This window comes from Bacillus rossius, chromosome 3, assembly GCF_032445375.1.
Source record: "Bacillus rossius redtenbacheri isolate Brsri chromosome 3, Brsri_v3, whole genome shotgun sequence".
Lineage (NCBI taxonomy): Eukaryota > Metazoa > Arthropoda > Insecta > Phasmatodea > Bacillidae > Bacillus > Bacillus rossius.
Window position 1 is genome coordinate 56,252,367 of NC_086332.1, and position 27,741 is coordinate 56,280,107.

A 27,741-nucleotide genomic window follows, 5' to 3' on the forward strand; every position below is an offset into this window, starting at 1 on the left:
TTTAAGACTTTTCACTGCATTACCTAATAGAAAAAGAGTTGTAGTCATAATGCATAAAACTGCCACATTCTTAATGTACATTTTATAAATTGTAGTGTTGAGCTAATTTTAAATGCAGTTATAATAAACTCAAATATTATTATACTTGAAAGTTCTGTGTGTATTCAAAGTGTCAAAACTCTGTGATTTTCTTTACTACTAATGGTCAAAACTCTCTTTGACTTTTGTTGTCTTTACATTTTTTTTCCTGTCTCTTTTAATGTCTGTATTATTGGCCATTACGTAATTTTCTTAAAATTTTATCCATAATGAGTCGTCAAATACGGGAAACCAAATAGTACTATATAATAATATTATAATGTATACTTTGTCTTAGCGAACAGCACTTAAAATAATTAAATGAAATTCCAACAAAAGATGCAGCTTAAAACAGACGATACACCCGTATGACTTAATTTGGAGCCATCATGGCAAACTCGACCATGGATGTTTTTTTGTCATGATCAGTCACCTCTAAAATTGATTGTCAGTGTACCAGTGCCATTTATATATATGTGTGTGTGTGTGTGTATATATATATATATATATATATATATATATATATATATATATATATATATATAATATATAGTTAGCTGTTGTAGAAACTTGCAATAAATCTAGAATGAGGATTATATTATGTTATAGTATTTCATGAAGAGACATTAAAAAAATAATTCATAATTTGATGGCTGTGCCAATGTAGCAGAGTTTAAAAACCATGAAATGAAAAGTCAATTAATTTTCATATACTTTGCTGTTGCATTTTTTGTGTTTCCAATGCACAAGTTAGAGTTAGATGTTGTAGTCTAACATTGTAAAGAGACTTATTTCACTGGTGTCATGGTTTTGCAAATAATAATTAGGTACCATTCACATTTGCTTACCTTTTTTCTTCTTGTCTCAAACATATTGAGGTATAGGTATGTACTTTAGTTTTGTCTTTGATGCATCTCAGTTATAAGAAAACATATTACATCATTCTTTTAGAAATGAAATATTATTACATAGTGTAGTGGATATATTCCTTCATCTTTAAATAATGTAACTGCTTTGCAAACCATCAATATAATTTAATTATAATTGTTTTTAAAAACCTTATATACCTTGCTTCATATATAAATAATAGTGTTGTTTCTTCCATTGCAGTCATGCTTGCTTGTATGCTGATAATGATCACACACACACACACATACTGTACTGTGTTTTGTGCAGTGGTGTGTAGGATGTGATAAGTACACCTGCTTCTTTAAATTATAGAAGAAAAAACAATTTGTGTTTTTTTCTTATTATAAACCTTTTAAACTTATGGCCTTCTTAGGAGTATATCAGTAGTAGTAATTTGTTCAAATGACTATTTTTTGTGCAACTATGTGTGTGACTTTTTATTTTCTGAATGACTGGATTGTTTGTAGTATTGGTAGGTATAGAAATAAGAAAAACATTTAAGTTTTATGTTGATTATGAAGCAGTTTAACTGCACTAACTTAGAATATTAAAATAAAACAAAAATAAGGATCGTTAAATAATTGTTCTGCTTTAGTTTTGATTTTTTTACTACTGTTTTAGTGTTTTTCAATTTGACATGTTCTAAAATATATGAAAGTGAGCCTCAAAACATATCATTCATAACTTGATGTAATCTATAGCTCTTGTAAAGTGAATGTTGGTGGTATTGCAGACTTATTCTTAGTGTTTATTCCAGGCGTAATCTTTACGACTTTAAGCCACAATGTATTGTCGAGTTACGTGCTGGTGAGAAGGCATTGCCAAGGGTTGCTTTTGCTGCCAGTGTAGTTTTTTTTTATGATTTAAGACTTAACCGGTATAAAAAGCAAGTATGTAGTATCTAAATATTTTTAAAATAAATAATATGTAAAGCCACTGCTCTTTGCAAACAATCAGTCTCTCTTAGAAAGAGTAAATATGGAGTATTTAGTCAAGTAGTAATTAAACTTAGCAAAAGAATAAAGCAGCTGATGCAGTATCCTGTGGCGCCAAGCGTGAAGGGTACCTAATGTTGCTTTTCTCATCAGTTTCTGAGGGTAGTTAGGCACCATTTTTGAATTCTTGGCATGGAAATAGTTGTCTTTGTAAGCAGTATCTATTGAACATGCTGTTTCACTTGTTAAAGCAAATGACTATGTGATATTTGTAATACATTTTTATGTGCTTCACAAAATGTTTGTAATGTTTCTTCAAACTTTACTATTAATATTTGAGTATGAAATACTGTCTACAATTAAAAGCTATGTTTGCTGTGGAAAATCTTTTAATATGACACTGTTATTTAGCATGTACACCTCTTAGTTTTTATACTCTGGCCTGTTCATGATGCCTCCCACACTTATTAATGGTATTCTACTGAAGATGTCCATTTTTTAAGAAAGTTTGCACAATATCTAACACATACATACGTTTATGTTTTAAAGTGAAAATAACTGAAAAACTAGACCATGCAGACTCTGTAAAATGATCAAGAGATAACATACCTTATCAGTTTGCTGTAACCATAAGCTTGTAGGCAACTCTAAGTCACATAAAATGAGTCGCCTATAAAATATCCAACACTGAAGAACCAATGATGCAACTGGGTAGCAGAGGTCTTTAAAAAGAATTATTATCCTTAGTCTGTTTTAAGCATATCAAAATGCTAATCAAATTCTTTAATACTTCTTACAGTTACAACACAACTACAAACAAAAATTTATAAATGCTGCAAACATTATGAAAAAAAATTACAACGAATCAATGATAACAATTTTTACTACTTTTATAATGTAAAAAAAACTGCCAATATGACCAATTTTTACTACTTTGATAAGGTAAAACACACTGCCAATATGGCAATGACAAATATGAAATTAAGAATTGACTCATAGGTGTAAAGGAAGGGAGTTTGTGTGTGCAATCTTTGCCCATCTGGTTAGTAGGAGTTTGGGAGTATTCAAAAAAATACTTGTTACTCATGAATAATTTAATATTCCATTCAACATCTCAAATAATTTTTTTTATTATTCATTACTAATACATATGTCAAGTGAGACTCATATGAAGCCAAGATTTATCTAAAAATTGGGATTTTGTTTTTTACAACATAGTATTTTCATGATTTTTATTTGTAACAAATTATTTGTGACAATTAAAAATTATAAATCATTCTCTTCAAACAAAAAAGAAAATTTTTTTCTGGTATAAGAAAATGCATAGCCAGTTTTTTCCCCTTGCATTGTACATCACTCTATTGGGGTTCCATACTATATTTCTGTTTTTTGTCCTAATGTATTTTTGCACTTGTGAAGTGTGGAGAAAAAAAATGTTTCCCTATATTTTTTAATTTGATTTGTAAAATATTAACTGTTCTTATAATAACACTTCCAGATCAACAAGTTACATTTGCTTATTTATTAACACAAGTAAAAGTACCACTCTCTTAATTCTGTATTTTAAAAAAAAATTATTGTAGAAACATATTCTACACTCAAATATTTAATCAAAAAAATTTGCATCAAAATGACAGTGTATGCATACTCATTATTTGACTTTAGAAAACAAGAGTAAATGTAAACTTGATACATGTGTAGCTTTTAGACCTCAGAAAAAAATATACATATATAGCCAATGCTTTGCAATAATAATATGAACAAATTATTAGGATTATAAACTCAACTCCTTAGCATTGTATATACATTAACACAGTTCATTTCTGTCATGCTAGACAAGATGAAAACATGAAAAGCAAAATTAAGTACAAAACCACTTAAAAAATTTCATAAAAATATTCTGCTTAAGCCCACCTCACACGATGCCCAATTTCTGCTATGCCTTCTGTTATACCCATGGGTATAAAAGTGGGCATCAAGTTTGTATAGTAGAAGAAAAGAAAGAATGTTTTACTCCATACACAGGATACATAGAATGTCAACAGAAAACCAGCCAAGGCATTTGCTGACAAAAGCAAGCATATCGGGGTAGGATAAACATGATGCTGTCCAATTAACAAAATACTGAAAAAATATGGAAATTGTGACTATTTTAAAAATTATGTAACATGGTGAATGATTTTTGATATTTTATCTTCTATTCTACACTTACAAAAAAATATAACAAATTTGGTTTAATATTTAAAAAAACAACTACAGAGCAATTTTGAAATTAACGAGATTAAATTTTCACTGGTAGGTTAGTTTCACAATTTAGGAAAAACAAAATTTAAAGGATACACGGGAATTTGTATTTTCTTTAATGAAGTTTGTTTATGTTATATTTATAATATTACCTTAATCAGCAGCTCATATAGCTAATGCACATTATTCATTGTGCTAATTTCATTTTAATAGTTCAAAATACTAACAATTAACATATTTTATATATGTTAATTGATTACTTACATTTTATACTACTATAAAAAATTGTAGCTAACAATATTTGATACCAAGTGAGACAAAGAAACATGCAAAGTTTAAGATAGTTTTAGTAATAGTAATAGTTCCCATAGTAAACTTAAATTTAAAAGTGAAGAAAATCCACCTCGCATTTTCATCAAGACTAACAAGTGTGAAGTGATAGTTTATTCATTAATAATTTATGGACATTCATTACCTAATAAACATAGGTATTTTAATTAGATAATCAATTTTTTTGTTTAAATTACTTGTGAAAATATAAATTAATTTTAAGTAAAAATAAAGGATATAGGCTACCTAACATGAAATACTCAAACCAATTGGTTGAGCTGTGTAATTAATAATATAGCAATTAGATAAACAAGTAAAATGTATTAATACATGTATGCTTTAAGCACAATTTTTATAATCCAGTAATCTGTTATTAAAAAAAGTTTTACCAGTGATGAGATTTGGACCACGAACCTTGCGCTTCTCACCAATAAAACTTTTGAAGGAGACTATGTATTGTATTATCAATAGTGTAATGCCTGTTATAGAATTTTAAAACAGGTGATAACTTCTTTCTATGACTATTTTAGTCTACCAAAAATATTCCAGGGTAGTTTCACTACCATTTAAGTTTCATTTGGCACACCAATACATTTGGTATGACCTCCCATGTTTAAGAAAAATGCCTTTATACTGGTTTATGTTGCTACACGTGGGTCTGCAATCTTGACGACTTCGGCTCGTGGATATAGAAGAAAAATAGAACACGTTCTAGTGTGGTTTTAGTTAAGACTTTTGAGTATTAAAGCTTTTATACTCAGAGCCAGGCCCCTTGGAAGGGTGCTGAAATGTTTACCTACATGAGCGCAGGCGTGCGTGCTAACAGAACATAGGTATCGTGTGGGGCTGGCTTTAACATGATCATAGCCACTCTCATACAAGCTTATGAAATAAATCAGAATGTAAACTGGAACTAGTGTTTTCATCTAGCTTCAGACTTTCCCAAGACAAAACAAATTAGATTTTTTGGGTAAGAAAGAGAATACAAACCTAAAGTCTAATACTGACAAACAGGCATCACTTCCCAGAGGTATATCAGAGTATACACAAAAATTACTGAAAATTTTATATTCAAACTTTTTCAAGTTTCAAGTTTTCAGGGACATCTATCAACATTACAGTGTAACCAATGAAAAAAAAAAAAAAATTCCCCTAAATTGTTTCTAAATCTTCAGTAGTTAAATATTTTTTTTTAGGAATGCTGCCATCTTAACTTTCAAAAGGATAACTCTATGTATACACAGTTAAATACCAACATTTTACAAGACACAAATGTTGGCCATAACTTAAGGTACGGTAAGTATAAAAATCTTATCAATCACAGTTTTTTTTAAATACTGTATAGTACTAAACTGCATAATTATAATTTTACAGCAAAATTATATACTATAAAGAAAAGATAAACCAAGCTGGATGAATCAAAAGTATTGAGTATTTTTGAATCAACTACGATACAAAAATAATTTTTACTTCTGACCATTGCTAATTTTACAATTCATTAAACATAAAACATTATGCAATATTTAAAACACAAATTATTAAAACAGAAACACATACAAAGCCAATACAAATGGTTTCTAACAAAGTTTTTTTAAAATTAAATTTTTAACCAAAATTTTTAAATATTTTGTTTTACACACAGCCATATTATAGGAATTCCTTTTGATTTTGTTGTAAAGTTATACTAAAATAAACATTTTACAAGCTCTAGATAAAATTTCATAAATCTATTATAATTTTCCTTAAAATTAAAAACAAATACTATGACATTCAAATACAAAAACAAACGCAAGTATACAAATTATGCACCATAAGTATATTTAAAATACCTACACAGAAAATTCAAACAGCACAATTTTAAGTACACCAATCCTCCTATTCAATAGAACCAACACATGATTAAGTACACTGAATTTTATAAGAGTGCCCAGCAATAGATTTTATATAATGTTTTATAAATAATATTAGCTGAGCAATTCTAATGTAGCAATAAATAAAATAGTTTGCAATGTCTCACACCATATTCAGAACAATAAAATATGTTAAAATACTGTGAAAAAAATTACTGAATGACATCACTTGAATTATTTCCATGAACTGAAGTACTGAAATTGATCCACAGTTGATGTTGCTTTTAGATAACATTTGCCTGAGTAACTAGCATACCGATGAAAAGGAGTACCTATGTATCTGGATTTAATTCTGAGGAGATAATGAAATTGGAAAACCAGGTAGTTTTTTGTTTTATTTAGCTAAAAAGTTGTAGCATTTTGTCACCAGCATATTTTCCCAGCTTATGGACAGAATGAAATTAGTCTTTTCACAACCACATCATAATTACAAACATGTCTGATGTTTCAACTTACAATCAATACATACAATACATATGTATTTCATCCTTTTTTTTTTTTTGTGAACTTGTCCAAGATAAAAATTATGCAATGAAAAATGGCATTGGCAACTTCACCCATAAAGGTCTAAACATGACCTCATCATGTTCCCATTCATGCAGGTTAGATGACTTTGCATGCTGGGTAATGTGTCAGCTGTGGCTTGTGTTTGAAGATGCCACACTTGCGCTGCAACCAAATAAGTAGCATTTTAGAAAAATTATGAGGTAGTGTTAAACAAATTAAATAATTATAATTACCACAAAATCTAATACAATTTTTTTTCCAACTCATCAATTGTAAAAAAAAAAAATTAATAAAACATACATACATAATGCTTTAACTTAATTACCAGCTCTATTAACATTAACCTAACTTCTTATTACAGAATAGACTTTTTAATCTAGCAAGTTTGAGGCCATGGCCGTGAATAATTGGGGATTTTGTTGCATTATTGAATGTTCATATAGTTTTAATGGACATATAAAAGAAAAATTAATATAAAATATATTTAAAACAAGTTGTAATAAGTTACTCTATGGCAAGAAAAAATACAAATCTGTGTTCTGTAACTTTTTAACTGCGTCGTTGGACTTCTCTTGAACGCATGAAATATATTGCTTACTCGCAGCGTGCAACTTTTGTTGAATGGGGTGTTTTTCTATGCTGCGATGCATGTCTGCAATCTTTTTTTTTCTCCACATAATAGCCTATTTACATATTGTGCTTTATTTCTTTGCCTGCAAACGCTGAATGCTACACTTTGTGGGTAAAAATTGCATTTACTTTTTCTGCAGAAAAATAAGTTTAAAAATGTCTGTGAGAACATGCTGTGCCTGTGTATCATATTTCTTCTTCAAAAAAATCATTACACAATAACTAATTTATGAGTTCTGCGGAGTTAAAGCTTTTATTGGATTTGGCACATTTCAACATCCTAAACATGCGAGCAACTCAATAGGTGCCAGATTAGGAATGTGCCGAGTTAAAGAGCATAGACTAGTAGGGTCTCCAGCTTTATGATGCATCTGATTATTATTTTTAAATGCAACAATTACAATATGGAACAGTAACTACTTGCTCCTGTTGAAAAAATTTTTGCCAACTTGATGAAAAAAATTAATTTATCATAACATGGTATGCCTATACATAATTAGAAGAATTTTTCTATCTCGTTGAGATCAGCTCTGTAGGGTAAAAATGTTCCAATTAATGTAATTTTAAATATATTTCCATGCATGATTAATTAGGATCAACAATAATATATATTCATTTGACAGCAATCATTCATAGAAAAAAAATATATTTAAATATTTAAAACTACCCTAAATGAAACAGTGTCACCATATACAGGCCATCTCAACCAATTAATGGTAACTGTATTTTTTAATTTGGTGACCTATAATTTATTTTCAGTGTTATGGTATACAACAAAGTTTATTTCAATGAATGAAAATCAGTACTTCCTATACTGAATCAACCAGTTAAAAAATGAAAATAAGCTAGTGAAACTCAACAGTTACCTGGAACAAACATTTTGAAGTTTTGAATGTGTTCATAAAAATGAATATAGATTAAAAATTACAGCCATCCAAAAATCTGTTTTTAAGAGGGATAAAAATGGTGTTTGTGGCATTCTAAACCAGATAATTGTATTCATCCTAATGTTTTAAAAAATTTAACAGTTCAATATCCCAAAATTTTAAAAACAGAGAGTGTATATCACATTTAAAAATGTCTGCTAAAGAGGTAAACATAAATACTTAACAGAGTTCAAAGATTACAATTTTCATTTGAAATATCAATACACAATTATTTTCTAATAGAAGGGCTTGGATTACTCCAAATTAAAAAATGGAATACCTCTGAACTAACAAGAGTAATGTGAAAGTATAATCAACATTCAAAATAGTTACAGTTTCGCAGTGATATCAGAACCCTTGAGGATGCTGGACGAGTCGAATCGTATCGTCATAGAGTTGGCATTTCCAGGCTCGTCAACGTAACCCAGTGAAGTGTAGAAAGGAATCAACTTGTCTTTGCAATCCAAGGACATCTTGTAACATCCAAGTTCCTTAGCCAGCAGTGTGACAGTCATAACAATCCTATAAAATAAGAATGATTAGCATGTTTACAGATGTTGACAATGCATGTAAAGTGACAAGCATAAATACAGATTAGCAGGATTACCCATTTGGTTGTGACAAACAAAATAAAATTATATGAGTAAAACGTGTGAAATTAATTAACTATGAAATTAGTTTAAAAACTAAAACTGAACCATCATTGTGTACAAAATAGAAACTACTTTCTGCTCAGGCTTACATTTTTTTGAATACCACAATAACTTTGAATGATATAATGTTTATTATTTCCCTAGGAAACATTGTTGTTATATTTTTTATTTGAATCTATGACATGCCTACCAACAATTGAAAAACTTTAGGCACAACACAAAAACACTATTACATGTACACAAATACTAGACAACTAAACACATAACATGTTTACAAAATCTGTCTCAAAAAAATTCCTTTCTGCACAGCCATCAGGAATAGGTAGATTTCCAAGTACATACCTATTTCTTCTGGAAATGTTCTGGAAACATATAAAAACTTTTGGAACATTTTAAGAACTTAATGTTCATGGACATCCTATATGTTCTTCAATATTCCAAAATGATTGACAAAACATATTCTTATAATCCATGCATCAAAAATGTTACAAATATTTTTAACTAACAGCTAAGAAAAAATTACACACTTATGCCTCATAAGATAGTTATGAATTGTTTTGACCTTCACATGTTATTTTTCATCCAGTGCACTAATACGTTATCAGTCGTATAAAAATTTTATTTAGTCAAGTTTTAAGATAATATTATGATGGTTTAAAATAAATTCTAACAAATCTAATAGCAAGGAAGTTTTGATTTTTTCTTTTCATTTATATTCCATTTTTTCATAAAAAAAATTATTTCAGCCAAAGGTTTTAAAAAATGGTTTGAACTTTTGATAATGTTTTAGAACTTATAACGGATTTGATAGTATACCTACTAAAACGTTATGATTTTTTTTATTGCCTTTCCACCTTTGTTATTTCTACCCTTTGCAGTAATAATTGATTACATAAAAATTAACTTTAAACAAAAGCTTTTTTTAGATTATATTTTATATTTTGATAATAATTATGTAATATGATTCGATAGTATACTTGATATGGAAGTTTTATTCTTTTTTTTATTCCAACCCCATGTTTCTCAACCACTTGCAGTAATGGTTTTTCCAATCAAAAATTGTTTCAGACTAAAATTTAGATAATATCTAAAAGATATACAATTAATTTTTATACATTTCATAGTTTACCCAATAAGGGAGTTACAGATTTTTTTGTCCTTTATATCTTTTTATTTCACCATCAGCAGAAATTGTTGATTGCATCAAAAATTGCTTCCGACAAAAGTATTAGATAATATTTACAAGGTTTACAAACAATTTGAACGGCTATGACAGTGCGCTTACTTAAGGGAGTTGTTAATTGTTTAGTCCAACTCTTGATATTTTCCACCCCTTGCAGAAATGGTTGGTCGTATAAAAAAATATTTCAGACTAAAGTTGAAGATAAAATGTTAAGATTTCACAATAAATAAGAATGGATTTAATTGTGTACATAGTATGGAAATTGTGAATTTTTTTTTTTATTCTACCCCTGTTTTATTTCCTTGAAGCAATGGTTTGCTTGTCAAAAAATGTTTCAGACAAAAGTTTTTGATAAAAATTATAATATTTACTAAAACTCTGAACGGATTTAATTGTGTGCCTACTAAGGGGGTTATGAATTTTTTTTGTCCTCAAACCCACTTTTTTTCCACACCTTGAAGTTATGGTGTGCCATATCAAATTTATTTAAACAAAACATTTTGGTGCTACGCTAACAAGCTATAATACATTCAAACAATTGTGCAAGTCATATTATGGGAGCTACACCAATGTTTCTGTTTTTCAAAAAACCTTCCCCATTTCTACCTTTTGGTTGAATTTTGCCCATTAACTAACTCAACCAAGAATATTTTATGTTTTAGTTTATAATTATATGTGCAAAATTACAGCAGTTATGTGTCCATAAAAACTATATATATAATTATTTATGAATAGACAAATTTATATGAACTTTTGAATTGATTACATGGTTTCTGGGTTTATGGACCATGAAACAAAAAAAAAACTATATAAAAACTTTTCAGTATTCATACCATGGTAACTGCTACAATAGGCAGTCTTTCTTTGAAATCTACCTAATAGAATGAAAAAGAAATATGAGCCATTTGGTTCACTTAAAAGGGGAGGAATGCCAACTCTCTCAGAATGCAAACATTTACATTACATTACATTTTAAGCAAGATGATCCATATACTCAAGACTCATATTTGACATGTCAAGGCTAACTGGTCACTCTCCACTGCGCAACATTTCATTGGTTGTGATTTTGCCCCACGGGAAGGTTTACCTCTCTTTCCTCTATGTCCTACTGAAAGTGCATGAACGGCTACCACAGAAAGAACCAAGCACTTGCCTATTACAGTGTATTCCAGGCAATCCGAACTCAAACTTTTTTCTTTCAGTCAAGAAGAGTTCAACTACAAAACTAGTAATAAGAATAACTGGTTTTTGATTGGAATAAGTATAAGACAGGCTACATGTACGTTGTATTTGGTGTCAGGAGCCGAGCCATGGCAGCAGTTAACTTTATAGTTTATTTTAATTTTTAAAAGTAAAATATTTCAAAGGAGCACACACAGTATTTGAGGGTTCGAGCTTTCAACACAGACCCAGCTTAGGACTCAAATATATTTTGTAAGGAATTCAGAATCCCATTTCAAGCTCCAGCATTAAACGAAGCTAACTGTGATAGCAAACAAAACCAGTACCGTTGAGCTCAAGCAAGGCAGATGGCTTGCTGGGAGAAATCAGGAGCGGAGAATATGTGGCACCTCGACGATGCCCAGGTTGGGGACGATGTATTCACAATAATTTGCCATTAATAAAGGCAAGATTACATGTTAATAGCGATAAAACTGAAATATCAGCTAAATTGAAAGTCAATACACCACATATCACCGAAATGCAGGGCAAAACATATGACGCAGCAAAGTTTACTTAAATTACCACGTATTTTATTTTATAATATAAAATTTATTTAATTACTCTTTAGTTTATACTTTCATTAAAAACTTAAAATATATGTAAAAAGCAAAAAAATAAATATTTAGTTTCTATGTATGATGATTTTTCAAAGTAAAGTAAATAAAAGCAGTTTATAACTGATACCATACAGACATGGCTGATGGCCCACAGAGAAACATCACAAGGAAATTTATAAGTAAATTGACTTTGGGCTTTTAACATTGCATATTAATTTTTTGATTATAATAAGTAGCATTGAAATAATAAGACAAGGATAAAAAGTATAATTTAAATTTTAAAATATGGTAGCACCAGAAATAAACTTAAACTACACAATAAATAAACTTTTTTTTTCCTTCCGCTTAAATAGTTTTAGCAGGTCCTGTGACACCATTTCTTGTTCTGATATTTTATTAAGTTTATAAATTAATGCCTGATACTTTAAAAATAAAAAACCCTAACAACAAAACTTGTCAATATACACCTATCCTTCACTTAGCACGTCTTCAGATTGCACGGATTCATTTAGTTTTCTATGTTAAGAAGTTTTTAGCATCCAGTCCCTTGAAAAATATCTTAACATTTTTGCTTGATATGTAATTATTATTACATTCTTTTTTATTTTTTAAGTCAGTAAAAAACAATACACACTTTTTAATGACAGAATTTACTTTATTTTAACACCATAAAATTTTGGCTCTAGCCATTAAACTTCAAATGTACAAGCTGACAAGCTGCTGTCACCTCCAACGAGAGCCATCCAGTATGGCCGCACAGCAAGACGAGTCACGACAGAAAGGGGGAGAGATGGAAGTGCTATGCCAATAAAGCGCTTGTTGTTAATTGCAGCAAATCGTGTGAGCTGGCCAAGACGGGTGGGAAGGGACAACAGAAAGTCTACGTGATCTGAGCATGCACTATAGCCTTGAGGATACTCATAGGACCTAGCAAAAAAAAAAAAGCAGGAGGCGAACTGCCAAATAAGGCACTGATGAAAGTATTTAAGAACCATTATGGGGATTAGTTTTTTGCCAGACATTGGACTCTGCAGTGATACTCGGCTCAATTGTCGGTCCTAATAGGCGCCTTCGTCATTTCAAGTGAATGATCATCCGTTGTTTTTGGAGAGATTACAAGACTTAATATTTTTAATGACTTAAAGAAAAAGTCAATATTTATGTACTTAAGGGTTATAGGAGCCAAAAATTAGTGTGTGATGCCTATGCTAAAGATAATCAATTCCACTCTTCGGCAGGTAGTTAGCCTGCAAACAAGCTGAACAACGCTCCAGAGTCATGGGCAAGGTGAGGATCCAGGAGAGAGGGAAAGTTAATCAACAAAGTGAAGAAATACTATTGTTGTGATAGTAGCCCAGCTTTTAGTCCGTCACACAAGGAACAAGGGCTTACAGATAGGTTTGCTCTTCCTCTTCAATACTAATGGGGACAGGTTTGTAGGTTTACTAATCTAACAATATAAATAAACCACAATAATTATGTATTATTGGACAAGTGTAAGCATAAAGGTGATGTTATTAAAATATGTTAAGCAGTTAAGCTACATAACCCAGTCTTTCAAATTTCCCAAGGCCAAATGCAGCTGAATATCAAGTGTTTAAATGAGCATTAATTGGATTAGCCATTCAAGAAAACCACTTTGTTACCAGGGACATATATCAGAATTAACAATATTTTAAGAGCTGATTATCTCTGTTACTCAAAGTTATGGTCTGTGCTGACACCACGAGCACTACAACAACTGAAAAGGTACCTCCCAATCACAGTGAAATACATGCAGACACCACTTACCATTCTAACAACACAGGTGTTACCTGGATGAGTGTTTGGTGGCAGCTTTATTACTTAAAACGTAGGGCACAGGTAGACAGTACATAAGGAATTATCTGAGTGGCGGGGTCCACCTAAAGCACATGACATGTGTGCCTTATCGAAAGAAATGACTGTCAGGAAGCTGATTACAAAATGTTCGGTCAAACTGGTATGCACTACAATGCCTTTGCGATTATCCATACTTGTGCATGTGGTAGAAGCCCTAAGGATGGTCCACACTAAGGCATGTCACAGATGAGATAATGGTAAAATTCTGTATATAGATAAAACATACTACTCTCCAAGCCAGACATGCTGGTACAACAGGCAAAGACTTGTTATGCTGCTATACAGTAAACATACGATCATTGCCAGGAGATGCCAGCAAACATACTTACAATTTTCCCAATTGCTTCCCACGGTAGTCCCCGTTGACCACCACATCTTCTAGCCGACCTCTCTGTGAACAGTTACATGTCTGGTACAGCAAGCATAACACTGTGTTCAATGACAAGATTTTTAAAAAGAAAGGGTATAATGGCACATTCCCTTCATGTAAATACAGTCCTATTTAAGAAATATGTGTGTATTGGTGCAACCATTATGTATCATAACACTTCAGCTGTCATGGCCAATGAAACCCCAGTGCTTACAAACTCCACTTGCCTCTCAACTTCAACAAGCCAAACTAGGTGGCAGTACTTTCAGAGTTATGACTGTTTCTCCAAATGGAATAAATTGGTACAGGGAAAGTATAACATTCAATTTCAAACATAGGTACTATATTAAAACATACTGCAGGCAGAATTGTTTAAATGTTTCACAGTGTCCACTGAGTCTCACGGTGATTTTGTGTCACTAAAACGAATACAGACAAACATATGTCAGTAAATATGACTGTCTTGCTCTTTTATCATCCATGCATCAAATTAAAAACAAAATTATTAACTGAATACTAGGCCCAAATGCTAATGAAACCATGTGGAATATTTTATAATATTGGGAAATTAAAAATACTGAAATATATACATATACATATGTGTGTGTGTGTATGTGTATATATATATATATATATATATATATATATATATATATATATATATATATATATATATAAAACTATATATATATATAAAACTATATATATAACAATATAACTATATATATAACAATATAACTATATACAGAGAGAGAGAAAGAGAAAGAGAGAGAGAGAGAAAGAGAGAGAGAATGTTGTCACCAGTCCCCGCCCACTTCCTTCGCTTCCTTGTCCCAGCTGCTACCTGTGAGTCATCTGGTCCTCCACGCCAGCTTAGCAACGTAGCGTGACGGGAGTGGTGGTGTTTAGTCCTGTCAATTGTCAAGGTTACTTGATGGTCATAGTCCCGTTCCTGCCTGCCTCCCTCCCTCCCGCCCTTGTACCAGTTGTGACGATACAGCGCTTCATTATCTTCCGTCTACATAGCAGAGTTTAGCTTGCTCGTGTCGTTTCAGATGGTACAGAATGCCACAAAGTTTCGCTTTCAGGTGGAAGAGTATTTAATTTAAGTATTTTCCTGACACATCACCACACATCAATGTAAATAATCATTTGTTTCATAAGTAATTACTTAACAGGTACCACAAAATGTTAGTAAAATTTATTTATGGAGAGCAAAATTATAAATTTTTTCTTTGGTATTTGTTGCAAAAATCGTGGTGCGCGCTATACACAAGTAAATACGGTAGTAATTGAAAATTGTATACCTAAACTATATTTTTAAGGTAACGGAAATAGCACAAACATAAGATAAACTACGCTGCATTTTGTCAACTAGCATAACTACTCGATCATTTCCAACCTCCAATAATATAATATTGCAGAAAAAAACATAACTTTTTTTAAATGGTGTATATTATACAAACGTATTTTATTGAAAACATAGGAAGGATTAATTTAACAGAGAATTAGACAGATGCAAACTTACGTGTGTGATTTTTGAGGTTATTTGTCTCTATTTTATATCAGGTGTATACACTATGCACTTATTTTATCATTTTATAAATACACATGTGATTTTTTTAATACCTAGGTCTATGTAATTTTTTTAAATAAATGTGTGATTTTTTTTAATAACATGTGGTGAAGTTAAGTGTGGGACTGGGATTCGAGATTCAATGAAAAACACTGAGGATTCGAACAAGGATTCGGATTCAACCAAAATGTGGATTCGTCCCATCCCTAGTTTAAACATTTTTTTACTAGCATATTCTTAGTTGGACTTAATATATTTACACGCTCGTGGGCTTATAATTATAATACGGTGTGTGATTTAGTTAATCAAATAATAATTTGTAACCACCCAGTCAAACTAAAGCATGAAAAGCATTATACAAGCAAATAATATTTAGTTACACAGCTAAAACAATACTCATGTAATACTGTTAAACAATACTGATATGTATATAAATGTAATTAAAATAATGCATACTTGAAAGAACACCATTTTCTTGCGAATGCAGCCCGTGGCACGGTGCACAATAAGCTCACACCCCATTGTGTTACCATATGCCCAAAGAATCCCTTACTAGATGCAGCAAGTCACAGTGGCTTCAGGCACAGGCGGATCCCTAGCGCCATGGCCCACCTATCCCTGCAGCATGGTAGGGTTCAACCTTAGTCACAAGCCGCTACATGGAGCCCGCTCAAGGGAATGTGTTCTCTTTACTGTCCGCAACCTTTTAGCATCAGATATCGTTTCACAATAATGTTTCACGAAAACGTTACATTAAAATTTCAGCCTTGAAATTTTACTTCCATCGCACCCAAAGAAGTTTCACTTCAATAATGACAAGAAAAATAAATAATCAAATCAGCATTTAGACCATACATCTCCAAACTACTGCTCGTGGGCCAACACCGACCCGCGACCATCAATGATGTGCCCAGTATCTGGGCCACCATAGTTTCACAGTATGCTGGTATGATGAGCTAGCTATGTATTGGCCCTTGGGACTTAGTGGAAGAAACGGTGTGCCCCTTAGGCTAAAATGTTTGGAGACCCTTGTATTAGTCCAAGCTTTAAGTGCTTTGACTGCCATAAATGTAATAGTACTGTTCACACATACATATAATACATATATATGCAGTCAGAATAATTTAGTTGCCAGCCTGGAATTTTTCTTTACAATTCTTTTATTATTTTTCAAATTATACAGCTATTCACACAAGTTTCATCACTAATTGTGGCTGTTGGGCTTCGCTCCCAAACACCCCATGGGGTCTATAGCTGTATATTTAGTGGAAAAATACACGTTTTGTGTGTTTTACATACATGTATTAAAAATGAATAATTATTTATTTACATGTTTATAGGGCAGATGGAGTTTTTATATTTGGCAGGAATATATGCACTTCGAGCTGCCTAACATATTTTAAATTTGATGATTGAGGGTGCTGCACAAGCACGGAAACAGTTTTTTTGGCTGAAGAAAGGTCTGCATCGACTCAAAAAAGGTGTTTCAAGGTCATCTATCTTTTGCTCTTTAGGAGCTTAGCATCAAAACATTCACATGAGTTTTGATACACTTTTATACAACTATACAGTCCCTTGCTATTCATCCTCATATTCCAATTCAAAAAATTTTAACAATGGGGAATTTAACAATGGTTAGAGATGAAGTAAAATAGCATTTTAAAATTTAAATGCATTTATTTTAAGTTCTACAGCGTTTATTAGAATTTTAAGATGCGTCGCTGTATTTGTGTGTTCTGGGGTTTGTTTTTCCCCAGTTAATAAGTTGAAATAGTTTTATACTTTTAATCTAACATAATGCTTACAAAATAATTATGCATCTTAAATGGAACTGCCCTAATTTGTTCAGCACATTATTTTATATGTAGATTTTAATACATTAACCAGGATTCAAGTTTATTCTACTACAGGTAATGAATTAAATTGATTTATTCATGAGCAGGTAAGGCAAAAGGGAGACTGTAGTTCAGGTGCACAGTTCTATGTATATGCGTGACATGAGAAATGTTAACTTTCCACAAAAAATTATATTTTCTATTACTCAATGAAGGGGTTTTAATAATTATTTAATCAACAATAAATAGTTGTGGTCTCCATCCTTAAAATGGTTACTAACATGATTGGAATCACAATTATTTAATGTCTAAATGGACCAACTGCATGACAAAGTTAGAGCTAAGCCTTTAAATAGTTTTGAGAATTCTGGTGTGAAAGTAATTTTCTAAAGTGAAGAATATTCCATGGGAAAAAATTTGAAAAAAATTCTTTGATTAGCTCACAAAATCTCACCTTACAAACCATTCAAATAATTTTTACATAATTTTAAATGTAATTAACATAACCTAATGAGCTGTCAAAATGTTTTAGAATGTTCGAACTGTACCTAAACCAACCATTCATTTTAAGTGAAGTTAATGTAATTATTTGAAGATCAAAAATCTGCATTTACAGAATAATAATAGAATTTTTATAATTTTGGAAGAATTTTTAATTAAATTTTTTGGCATAATTCGTGACTACGGACTACTACATGTATGAATTTTAAGGAGTTTGCTTTGAGATTAAATACTTGGTTAACAACTAAAACCTAAATCATTAACATGGTATTTTTTCGAATACAACTTAAAACATCACATAAGGTTAGATATTTACATGAAACCTACAGCGGGATGTGAACTGTTTAACATTTTAGTGTGCCAATCTTCCAATATTTTCATTTCTAGCTTGTAAAATTAATTTTAACTTAAATCCATGCACTCTTTCAATAGTAACATAACATGAAAAATGCATGTTAGATTTGTAAGATATTTCACATGCACAAAACATTCGACTACAATAGTTGAGGACGGCGTGTTTTTCAATACATTTCCGCAGCAACAATATATCTTTCATAGAAGAGAGCAACATTTTTTCTGTATTCACATATTGTAATTTGTGGCCATGGCTTACAAATAAACAACCATTGGTCCCATCATGAACACAAGCATGAAAAATTGTGTCATCAAAATTCGCTGGTTAGTGATATTACAGTGTTTTGTCACAAATAGCTTTTATAGCATGTTTCATCAATAAATGTGTTTATAGAAATTATTTGTGGGTATACTGTTTAAATGATTTTCCATCATCTCAATCAATGGTGTTGCCATGACAATTTTTCTATAGATACAATACTATGATGGGTTGTCTTGGTAGATTTTTGATAATTTTTAATTTTTTTCAGGGATTTAAAATCTATATTTTTCAAGTTTTTAGAATTTTTTGCGCCAGTTACAGGTCAAGATCTACCTATTATGAAAATCACAAGTTTCTAGCTCGTCTGTAAGTGGGTTATAAATTGTTTAGAACTTTAGATGAGTCAGTCAGTGAGATGCAAATTGGGCTGTATGTATTGTTATGAATGTGAGCAAGGCCGGGACACGTGCAGGTGCAGAGCTGGCTGGCGGCTGCCGCAACATGAGATGCACCACGCGCTCCTGGAAGATAGCAAAGAGTTTGGAAATTGCGCCAGGGCCTATATATATGCCCGAGGACGCCGATCGAGAGTCAGTGGAGTTCAGAGCGAAGTCGGGAGTTTTCCCGCGGCGGAGTTTCCGGGCGATAGAGTGGCGAAGTCCCTGGACGAAGGTTCCAGGGCGAAGAGTTGAGTTCCGGGCGATAGTGCCGCGGGCGCGGCAGAGTTCCGAGCGAAGTTCCGAGCGAGGCGTCGAGTGGGATCTCGGCGAAGGGGAAGTGTGGCAGCGGCGGCGGAGTGCGGCGACGGAGTCCTGCGACGGAGGACCACGAGGGGTGCTGCGGCGAGAGTTGCGCCAGAGGTGCAACCCAGCGAGGCGTGTGGATTGTGAGAAAGGAGTGATTGGAGGAAGCAACATTTTTTAAGTACAATATATTAATTGGAATTTTTAGATTATTAGCTAGTAATGTAAATAGTGGCAATAAATAAAACTGTGTGTGATAAAAATCTTTAATTGGGCTATCCTTTACGAACCCGCAGTAAATCGTAACAGTATATTTAAATTATGTGTCTTCTTTCTAAATGCACAAAAAAAATATGAGAGTCTAACTCTAACTAAAACAAAAATATTCACAGATTTAACACACCTGACTGAACATATTAAATCCACTGCTTAAATTGTTTGGTGGCACACGAAAACCATTTTTCACAATTCTGCATGCGAGTAGCTAATATTCTACCAACCAGCCCACAATCGTGGATGAACTTGAGCTCCGTGATGAGCGAGGCAGCAGCCACGACCTTGTGTGTCTGCGTGTCCTCCACGACAGTTACGAAGTAGGTGTCAGGGCACGCCTTCATGGCGAAGAAGCGTCCTGCGCAGAGAGAAAACCAGCTGCCATCGCCCTCGTGCGCTGCAACCCTTCACACGTCACCGAGATGCACGGAGACACACAACCCACACTCTACAGCTCCACAAGGTGGAAGCCAATTTCAACAGTGACTCTGAATTTTACAAACCTTATTTCATTTTCCTGTCAATATTACTTGATAAGGTAATATCCTATAAATTTATTAAGATAGCGCTTTTTCATTTGTCTCAAATTTCCAACCTGATATTTACTAAACATTATTTCCGAGCTGTAAAAGGATCTGCATGTGATTATATCTATGAACACTTGCATGAATTTTTGCTGCAATTAGATAATGCTTAGAAAATATCAGTTGAGAAAATTTTAGACAAAAAATGCAAGAGACCTATCATGATAAATTTAACAGGCAGAACCTTAAGTTTCTCCCATCATGTCCATGACAAACAATTATGAAATTACTATTATGATTAATTTTAAATGACCTGAATGATTTAGGTTACCACCATCCAAGGACTAGGCAGGGAATTTATAACTCTGTCCAAATAAATCATTTTTTTAAGGGGCTATTCTTGAAGAAAACACTTGCATCTCAAATTTCTTGGATTTTCACAATCCCAAAACAATTTTACACAAGACCATGATTTTGGGGAGGAAGACATTTTCGAGATTGTTTTAGCCATGCCACTAAAACTCCCTCACAAATGCATCGACAAGAAGGAAGTCGTCTCCAGCCTTCACGCGCCCAGGCCCACAAACCTTGGGGAATTTTAAGCTACACAGTCCAAAAACAAATAAATGCACAAACACTAGTTTATAGGGAATACTGCCTCTGTTGATGCGAGGAATGCCTGCTAATTACAAATGTTAGTCAAAGTTTGAGATTATGGCAACTCCGTACCAAAGGACGAAACACCTTCAGTCTCCAAAACACCAGCCAGTGAGTGTATCCTATAATGCAACTTTCTTAGCCAATCACAAATACACTTTATCTAGTACATATATTTAAATAGACTGTGGTGATGTTTCTGTGTAAACACCTGCTATTCATAATTTTTTGTACTTTCACATGTTAAGGATATGCTTGAAAAATGTTTTAGAATTGAATTATACCATAATGGCTACTGACTTTGCCATCCTCCATTTGAACAAAATAATGAACAATCATTAGTTGATATTTTCAGGTTTTCACAAATGTAACAAGTATCATTCTCAAAATCAGCTTCGCTTACTACACATATTTAAATCTTCACTAAATAAGGTTAAAAAATTAATTCTGCAAAGAGAAAAATAGTGTCAAGGAATTCTGTCTTGCTTTTATCACCTGCACTATTAAAATCTTTGCTCTCCATGTCTGAGTACAATTACAAGAAAGGAAGTACAGGGGGAAGAGAGAAAGTGTGTGAGTATGTGAGTGTGTGAGAGAGAGAGAGTGAGTGAGTGTGTATATGTGTTCATGTGCACCTGAATGCATACATGTGATAAAGAGCGGGGGAAGGAGATGGAAGGGCGGGAGAGACAGAGTGTATGTCCGTGAACATATGGAGTGATAACTGTACGTAGTTGGTTCTGTGTGGGATTCTAAAGTTAATTAAGACACACCCGTGTGGTAAGAAGCAGTTTTTAAAGCTACCAAAAGAAGCTAACAAAAGTTATGCATATTTACATTTCTTGCAGTCATTACAGTTACCTGATATGAAATTTCGTACTGCTATTCAAAATATTTATTTCTATATTGCACACACCTTAATAGTATCAATGAAATATTAACAAATGAGAAATAACCTTGATTTTTTATAAAATTACACAAAGGACAATAATTGTATTTGATAATGTCATGATTACAACCAATGCAGCACTGATAACACTGCAGACTTATCACTATGATAAACTCAGCTCACAACCCAATCTTGTCCAATCATTTTACATTCCAGTTAGTCTGCTATTCTGACAAATTATTTTTAACTCGACAAGTATATAAAAAGATACTCAATTAGTAAAAAAAAAAAAATACTTAAATATACTAGCATACAAATAAAATTCTGTAAACAAAAAAAAATATTACAAATTGATTTTTTTTTAAATAAAGTATGAAATTCAGGTAATTTAAAGTTTTATTTTGTTAAGTTTAAGTCATTACATGTCTGTTGTTTCAATGTTACTGCTATCCATTATATTGACATCAAACGGGGCTTCGCCCCATAAGCCTGTTACGACTCAGCTCCCTTCCCTGTCCTTTGTCTTCCATCTGGGCTTGTATCACCGACGTACATGACTGTGTGACCGTGTGTTTGAATAGCGCGTCATTGCCAGGTGACCTCGAATAGTGCCAAAACAGGCAGTATTTTTTTTTTTATTAAATAAGAGCACTTTTTTTATAACAAGGGAATGGGGAGATGTGCCTTGATATTTACAAGTGCTGTGTGCAATTATCTGCAATAGCCCATGGCACATATCAAATAATTTAACGGTAGCTTTATCTGGCGCGAAGACACCATGATGCCTCAGAGAGCGAGCACTTCCGGAACAGTCTGTCTTCACCACCAAACGAGGTAGGATGCACCAGCAACCCGGGGACTTAACCCATCACCAACATTGACTAAGTAATTCTGTTCTAATAATTTAATAATCCAAATTGTTCTTAATGTCCTCAGAGCCTGCTTTGGGCAGCAGGATGTTTAGTTAAATATTTGCTTCCCCCTCAACTAGCATTTGAAACCAACCGACGTGTATGTATGTACGAGGGTGATCTGTATCTCACCGTAACTGATTCGTACCATAGGGCATTTTAACTGTTTACTTTGAATGTGAGAGCGGGTGTTCTGTAATTTGTAGTCATCAATAATATAAGTGTTCTGGAATCTCATGTTATTTCTTGACCACATGTTGACCATCTACACTTAGCAGGCGTGTGGGACGCCTCAAGAGCCCACCGTCACATATTATACTTAAAGCGTGCCCGTCGCTGAGAGCAGGTCAGGTCCAGGTAAGATAGCTCACATCCGGAAGAGTCAAATCTCGCTCCCACATGGGCGACGTCACACCCTGAGAGGAGTCTCGCCTGATCCGTGTACCCCTAAATTCGAATAAAAACCACCCTGTGAGCTTACAACAATATAATTCCTCCATGAAAAGTACAAGTACGTATGGAGCATGTTAATATATCATCTGTATTCCATGTTATTTCATGTGTATTTTTCTTAGCCCACTTCATTTAGAAAACATTTTCATACATAAATTAATGAAAATTAATCAAGGGAATCCTTTTAATCTTGTGAAAACCTTAACCATTGGGAAGCATCTATAGACAACTTACAGACTAGCATGCTAACTTATGAGAACCAAGCACACAATGGTGCTGAAACGAATAACAAACATGTTCAAATGCACCTATTTTGGCAGTGTTTCAGCTGTGTGTGAAGGAAGTGAGTGAACCAAGAGTAACAACCTTGTCACGGGCAGCCGTAGCAACGGGGCCCAGACAAGGTCAACTTCTCCAAACCAGTTCCTTAGACTACAGCTACACGACCTTGAAGTCTCGCCACAAGGAACTTGACGACCACATTCCTGACACTGCTATGGCGTTACAAATACGACGCCTACAGCTAAGCTGCTTTCAGCCTTCTACTATCAGAAAATCTCGGAATCAATTCGGCCATAAACACTGCAGAATACAGCACATCAGGGATGATGTTCATTGTCACAAAGTCTATATTATATTAATTATTTATTTACTAGGCAGGTATGTGATGTAAAACATAATAATTTTACAATCACACAATTATGAAATATTTCTTAGCCACCATATAACCACTATGTTTATAATACTTAATTGCTAAGTGAAATATTATAAGCAAACACAGTTCAAAGTAGCATAATATAAAGGGACAACCACTCACTAACGAACTGCTCCTTAGAAATGTGCCCCACACTTGTGAGCTGCGACAAGAGCGGCAAAAATCCTGCAAACAAAACATTCATTTTTCATTAAGGCAAAGGTACAAACAACACTGCCAAATTATTTTCTATATACTTTATTTCTGAAAGCTAGAAAGAGAATTGATCATTTCCAAGAAACCATGTTATGAATCCTTAGGCAAATCAGGTTCAATACCTGGCGGGGTCAAAGGTGATTGATGTTGCAGTGGTTTTCAGTTTCCCTCATTCATTCCATCAATCCTCCATTCTTCATTGTCTCTGATGACCCCAATGTCATGAAAGGCCCTAAATTATTCATTCAATTCAATCTTGTTTGGCACTGAATAGCTAAATTGAACCAAACAAATTATAAAACAAAATAAAATGTACTTAGCCGTTATAAACAGTCACAAAAAAATAAAACAGGACAAAATATATAATTATTGAGTTCACCTAAATACATGTATTACTTCTTTAGTGAAAGCATGTGTTTTAAAAAAACAATAATACTTACCTACATTCACTTACATGACCACATACAAACATAATAGAATGCAAAAATTACTTTAAATAAAATTTGAAAATAATTTAATTATAAATAAATAAACACAAAGATAACAGGCATTAAAAAATTGCAACATTTCCATTATCCAATCTTTAGGCCAAACACACAAGATCCACTTGTTATAGTGTATGTATTACCAAGAAGCATTTGTATGCAACATTAATGGTCACAAGACTGGCCTAACAATGACATAATGGCACCAATTGACTCATACAAGCACAACAGCAATCACCAACATGCCAAGAACATTAGCCTTCTGGGGAAGTTCTGCAGCATTGATGCTAGTAAAACCAAAGCTACAAGGCAGCAGTAGTAATAGTCAGAACTCTAACTTAGTGGTTTAGTATACAGCAAAGTGTTGAGCATGTTTAAAGCAATGATTAAATCCATTCACCTGCAATGCTTAACTGATACCAACAGAAATGAGCCAAAGAACAACAGGTGAAACTAAGTGATGTAAAACAGCTTAGCACTTTTATCTTCCATGAAAAAAATGCTACAGTTGGTAATTTTTCATATCCTCTATGGAAAAAAAAATTTTTTAAGGAGCAAAACATACTTTGCTCCCAGCCTCACAATTATTTGAATGGCACCAGCCCATTTCGCCCTTCCCGCCCGACACCGCTACTGAGCATCATAACCAGATAAGTTAACTAAATAACTAGGAGTTTTACTAAATGAAAAATTTACTAAAGTAATGGAGATTTTACCTTAAGGCTTGGCTTCAACCATTTATAACTCATACATTTTTTTTTGCTCATTCGAGATTTTTGAAACACAAAATTTTGAAAATGATATCACAGAAGAAATTCTGTATGTATTAACTAAATGAGGGAACCTAGAAAATGAAATTTTATAGAGTGACCATGATACATTAGTGAAGCAAAATTTTTTAAGTACTTATGAATATTTTCCCCAGCAGATATGTAGGAAATATATCTGGCGACAAAATTTGTTACAAAACACAAAATGCAGTGCTTTAAGGTGAAACATCTGTAGAGATTGTCCTAAACAGTCATAGCAATGCAATAGCTTAGTATTGTGGATGAACCACAGCCTTAAGCTAGACACTCGATCTGTCACATCCGTTTATCCACCATTAGTCTGTCCGTCAACAAGCCAAACGATGCACAATGATCCACACGTTCATCATAATTGGATGCTGCCAACTGACTAGAAGGCTTAAATTTTTTTTAAAAAATTCCCTTGTAAAGGTTTATTATTTTGAAGATAGTATATGCTAAGAACATAAATATTTATACTATTTTTGTTTACTCTAATTATTATTTTAATATTTTAATGTAATTGCAAGTACCCATACATTATTAATTACACCTTTATGTCTCCATCAATATTTGTTTCAAATATCAAACTAAAACGTGCTCAAACCAAGTTAAAACATAATATGGAAGCAGCTAAACAAATTAACACACTAAAAAACCTTTTCAAATAAAGACAGACATTTTTCAGGTTATACTATCATCAATCCATTAACAGTTAAATCTTGGTAAGGTAATAATGGCTGCAGGTCACGTGATTGACAGTTACGGACAGATGCGACAGATCATTATGAGTTCAGCTTTAATGTAAAATTATCCAACACCTCAAAATGCGTTAAGCCACAAGTCACAAAAAAAAGCTTCGTTTAGCAAAGAAAGAAATAAGTACCTCTGTCGTAGTCCCCTCGACAGAGTGGCCGAACCAACAGAGAGTTTCCGGGATTGAGAGCGGATATAGGTGGGCTGAAGAGGCTTGAGACTTGGGAGAAGTTGAGTCTCCTGAGGAGGGCAGGGTTGTACAGGGGCTCATCACCTTCGGGCAACCCATTCTTTAACACACAGTAGAGGGAATGTGACTGTGTGATATTCCACAGCACTGATGTTTTAACGTACAACTAACATTAGTTAATGCACTAGCTTATAGTATTACATAACTAGGAAGGTACCACCCATTGCACTACATGACACGATAAAAACTACTACACTCTGTTTAAAATAAAATAAGGTTCTTTTGACAGGAGCTGTAAGGAACATTAGATTGACAGCTAAATATTGTAATGTGATAAACAAAATAAATACAGATTCATTATGTAGTAAAAGAGTAGCTAATCATTTATGAACATTTATTTTGTTAATGGTATAAGAATATTCCGCTGTCAAAGTCTGAATGTTCCTTGAGTAACCTGTCAAAAATGTCTCACCTTACCTTGATTAGAGTATAACTCTCTGAACAGATTACCAGATATGCTACATTCTTATTGTGAAAAAAACACTTGATCAAACCAAAATTTTAAACTGCAAGACCAAAAAAAAGTTTAATGAAATACAACAGTACATTTATAATTTTCTTTCAGATGGTTAAGTAGTTGTGACACCTGTAAAGCAGTGTAAGAATTTTTAATTTTTATTGCAGCATATGAATTCAATTAATGACAGCCATTTAGTTTTAATATTGTAGCCTCATATCATTAGGTACTTATTATTATTTATTATTGATATCAAATACTTGAGGATGTAAGATAAACATTAGGCCTGTGCGAATATTCGAATTTTCGAATATCAAAACGAATAGTTTATTATTCGTATTCAATTCGATTTCGAATACTAACACTTCGAAAAAACTAATATTTAGTCATTTACGAAAAAGGCTGAGCGGGATCACTGAAACCGGGAAACATTTCGGAATCACGGAGGTTTCTCTCGTTGGGCGGGGGCAAAAGTTCCGCGGGATTTTCTTAATGTTTTAGAGTTATGTATGTGGAGTTATTCCACTACATCTGGCCACGTAAAGCCCGTTTGAACACAGTAATTCGGAGCGATAACTAATGTATTTTATGTAGAAGAATGTCGTCAGGTCGTTTAAAATAGATTTGAACTTTCAGCATACTGATACTGTCTGTAAAATCCACACTACCGGGGTGTTATAGGTGACAGTTTTCAGATTAGAGGGTGAAACATGGTTTGCCGGCACTGTAATTTCGTTCCGAACGTGACGGCGAAGAGAAAGAAAATTGTCCAGACCATGT

The 27,741-nt window shown here is 33.0% G+C and overlaps 1 protein-coding gene across 2 annotated transcripts in view; it reads right to left on the reverse strand.

The window, feature by feature from the left end:
• Positions 1-575: 575 nt before the first annotated feature.
• Positions 576-27,741, reverse strand: part of LOC134530716 (probable glucosamine 6-phosphate N-acetyltransferase) — a 44,029-nt gene continuing 16,863 nt past the window's right edge. For both annotated transcript variants that reach the window (XM_063365824.1, XM_063365825.1), the window contains exons 2-7: positions 26,385-26,544; positions 24,133-24,195; positions 20,109-20,239; positions 14,297-14,358; positions 8,803-8,991; positions 576-7,075 (exon numbers count right to left, since the gene is read on the reverse strand). In XM_063365824.1, the coding sequence (XP_063221894.1) occupies positions 7,039-7,075; positions 8,803-8,991; positions 14,297-14,358; positions 20,109-20,239; positions 24,133-24,195; positions 26,385-26,544 (642 nt within the window). In that variant the 3' untranslated portion in view covers positions 576-7,038. The remainder of the gene's footprint in view (positions 7,076-8,802; positions 8,992-14,296; positions 14,359-20,108; positions 20,240-24,132; positions 24,196-26,384; positions 26,545-27,741) is intronic.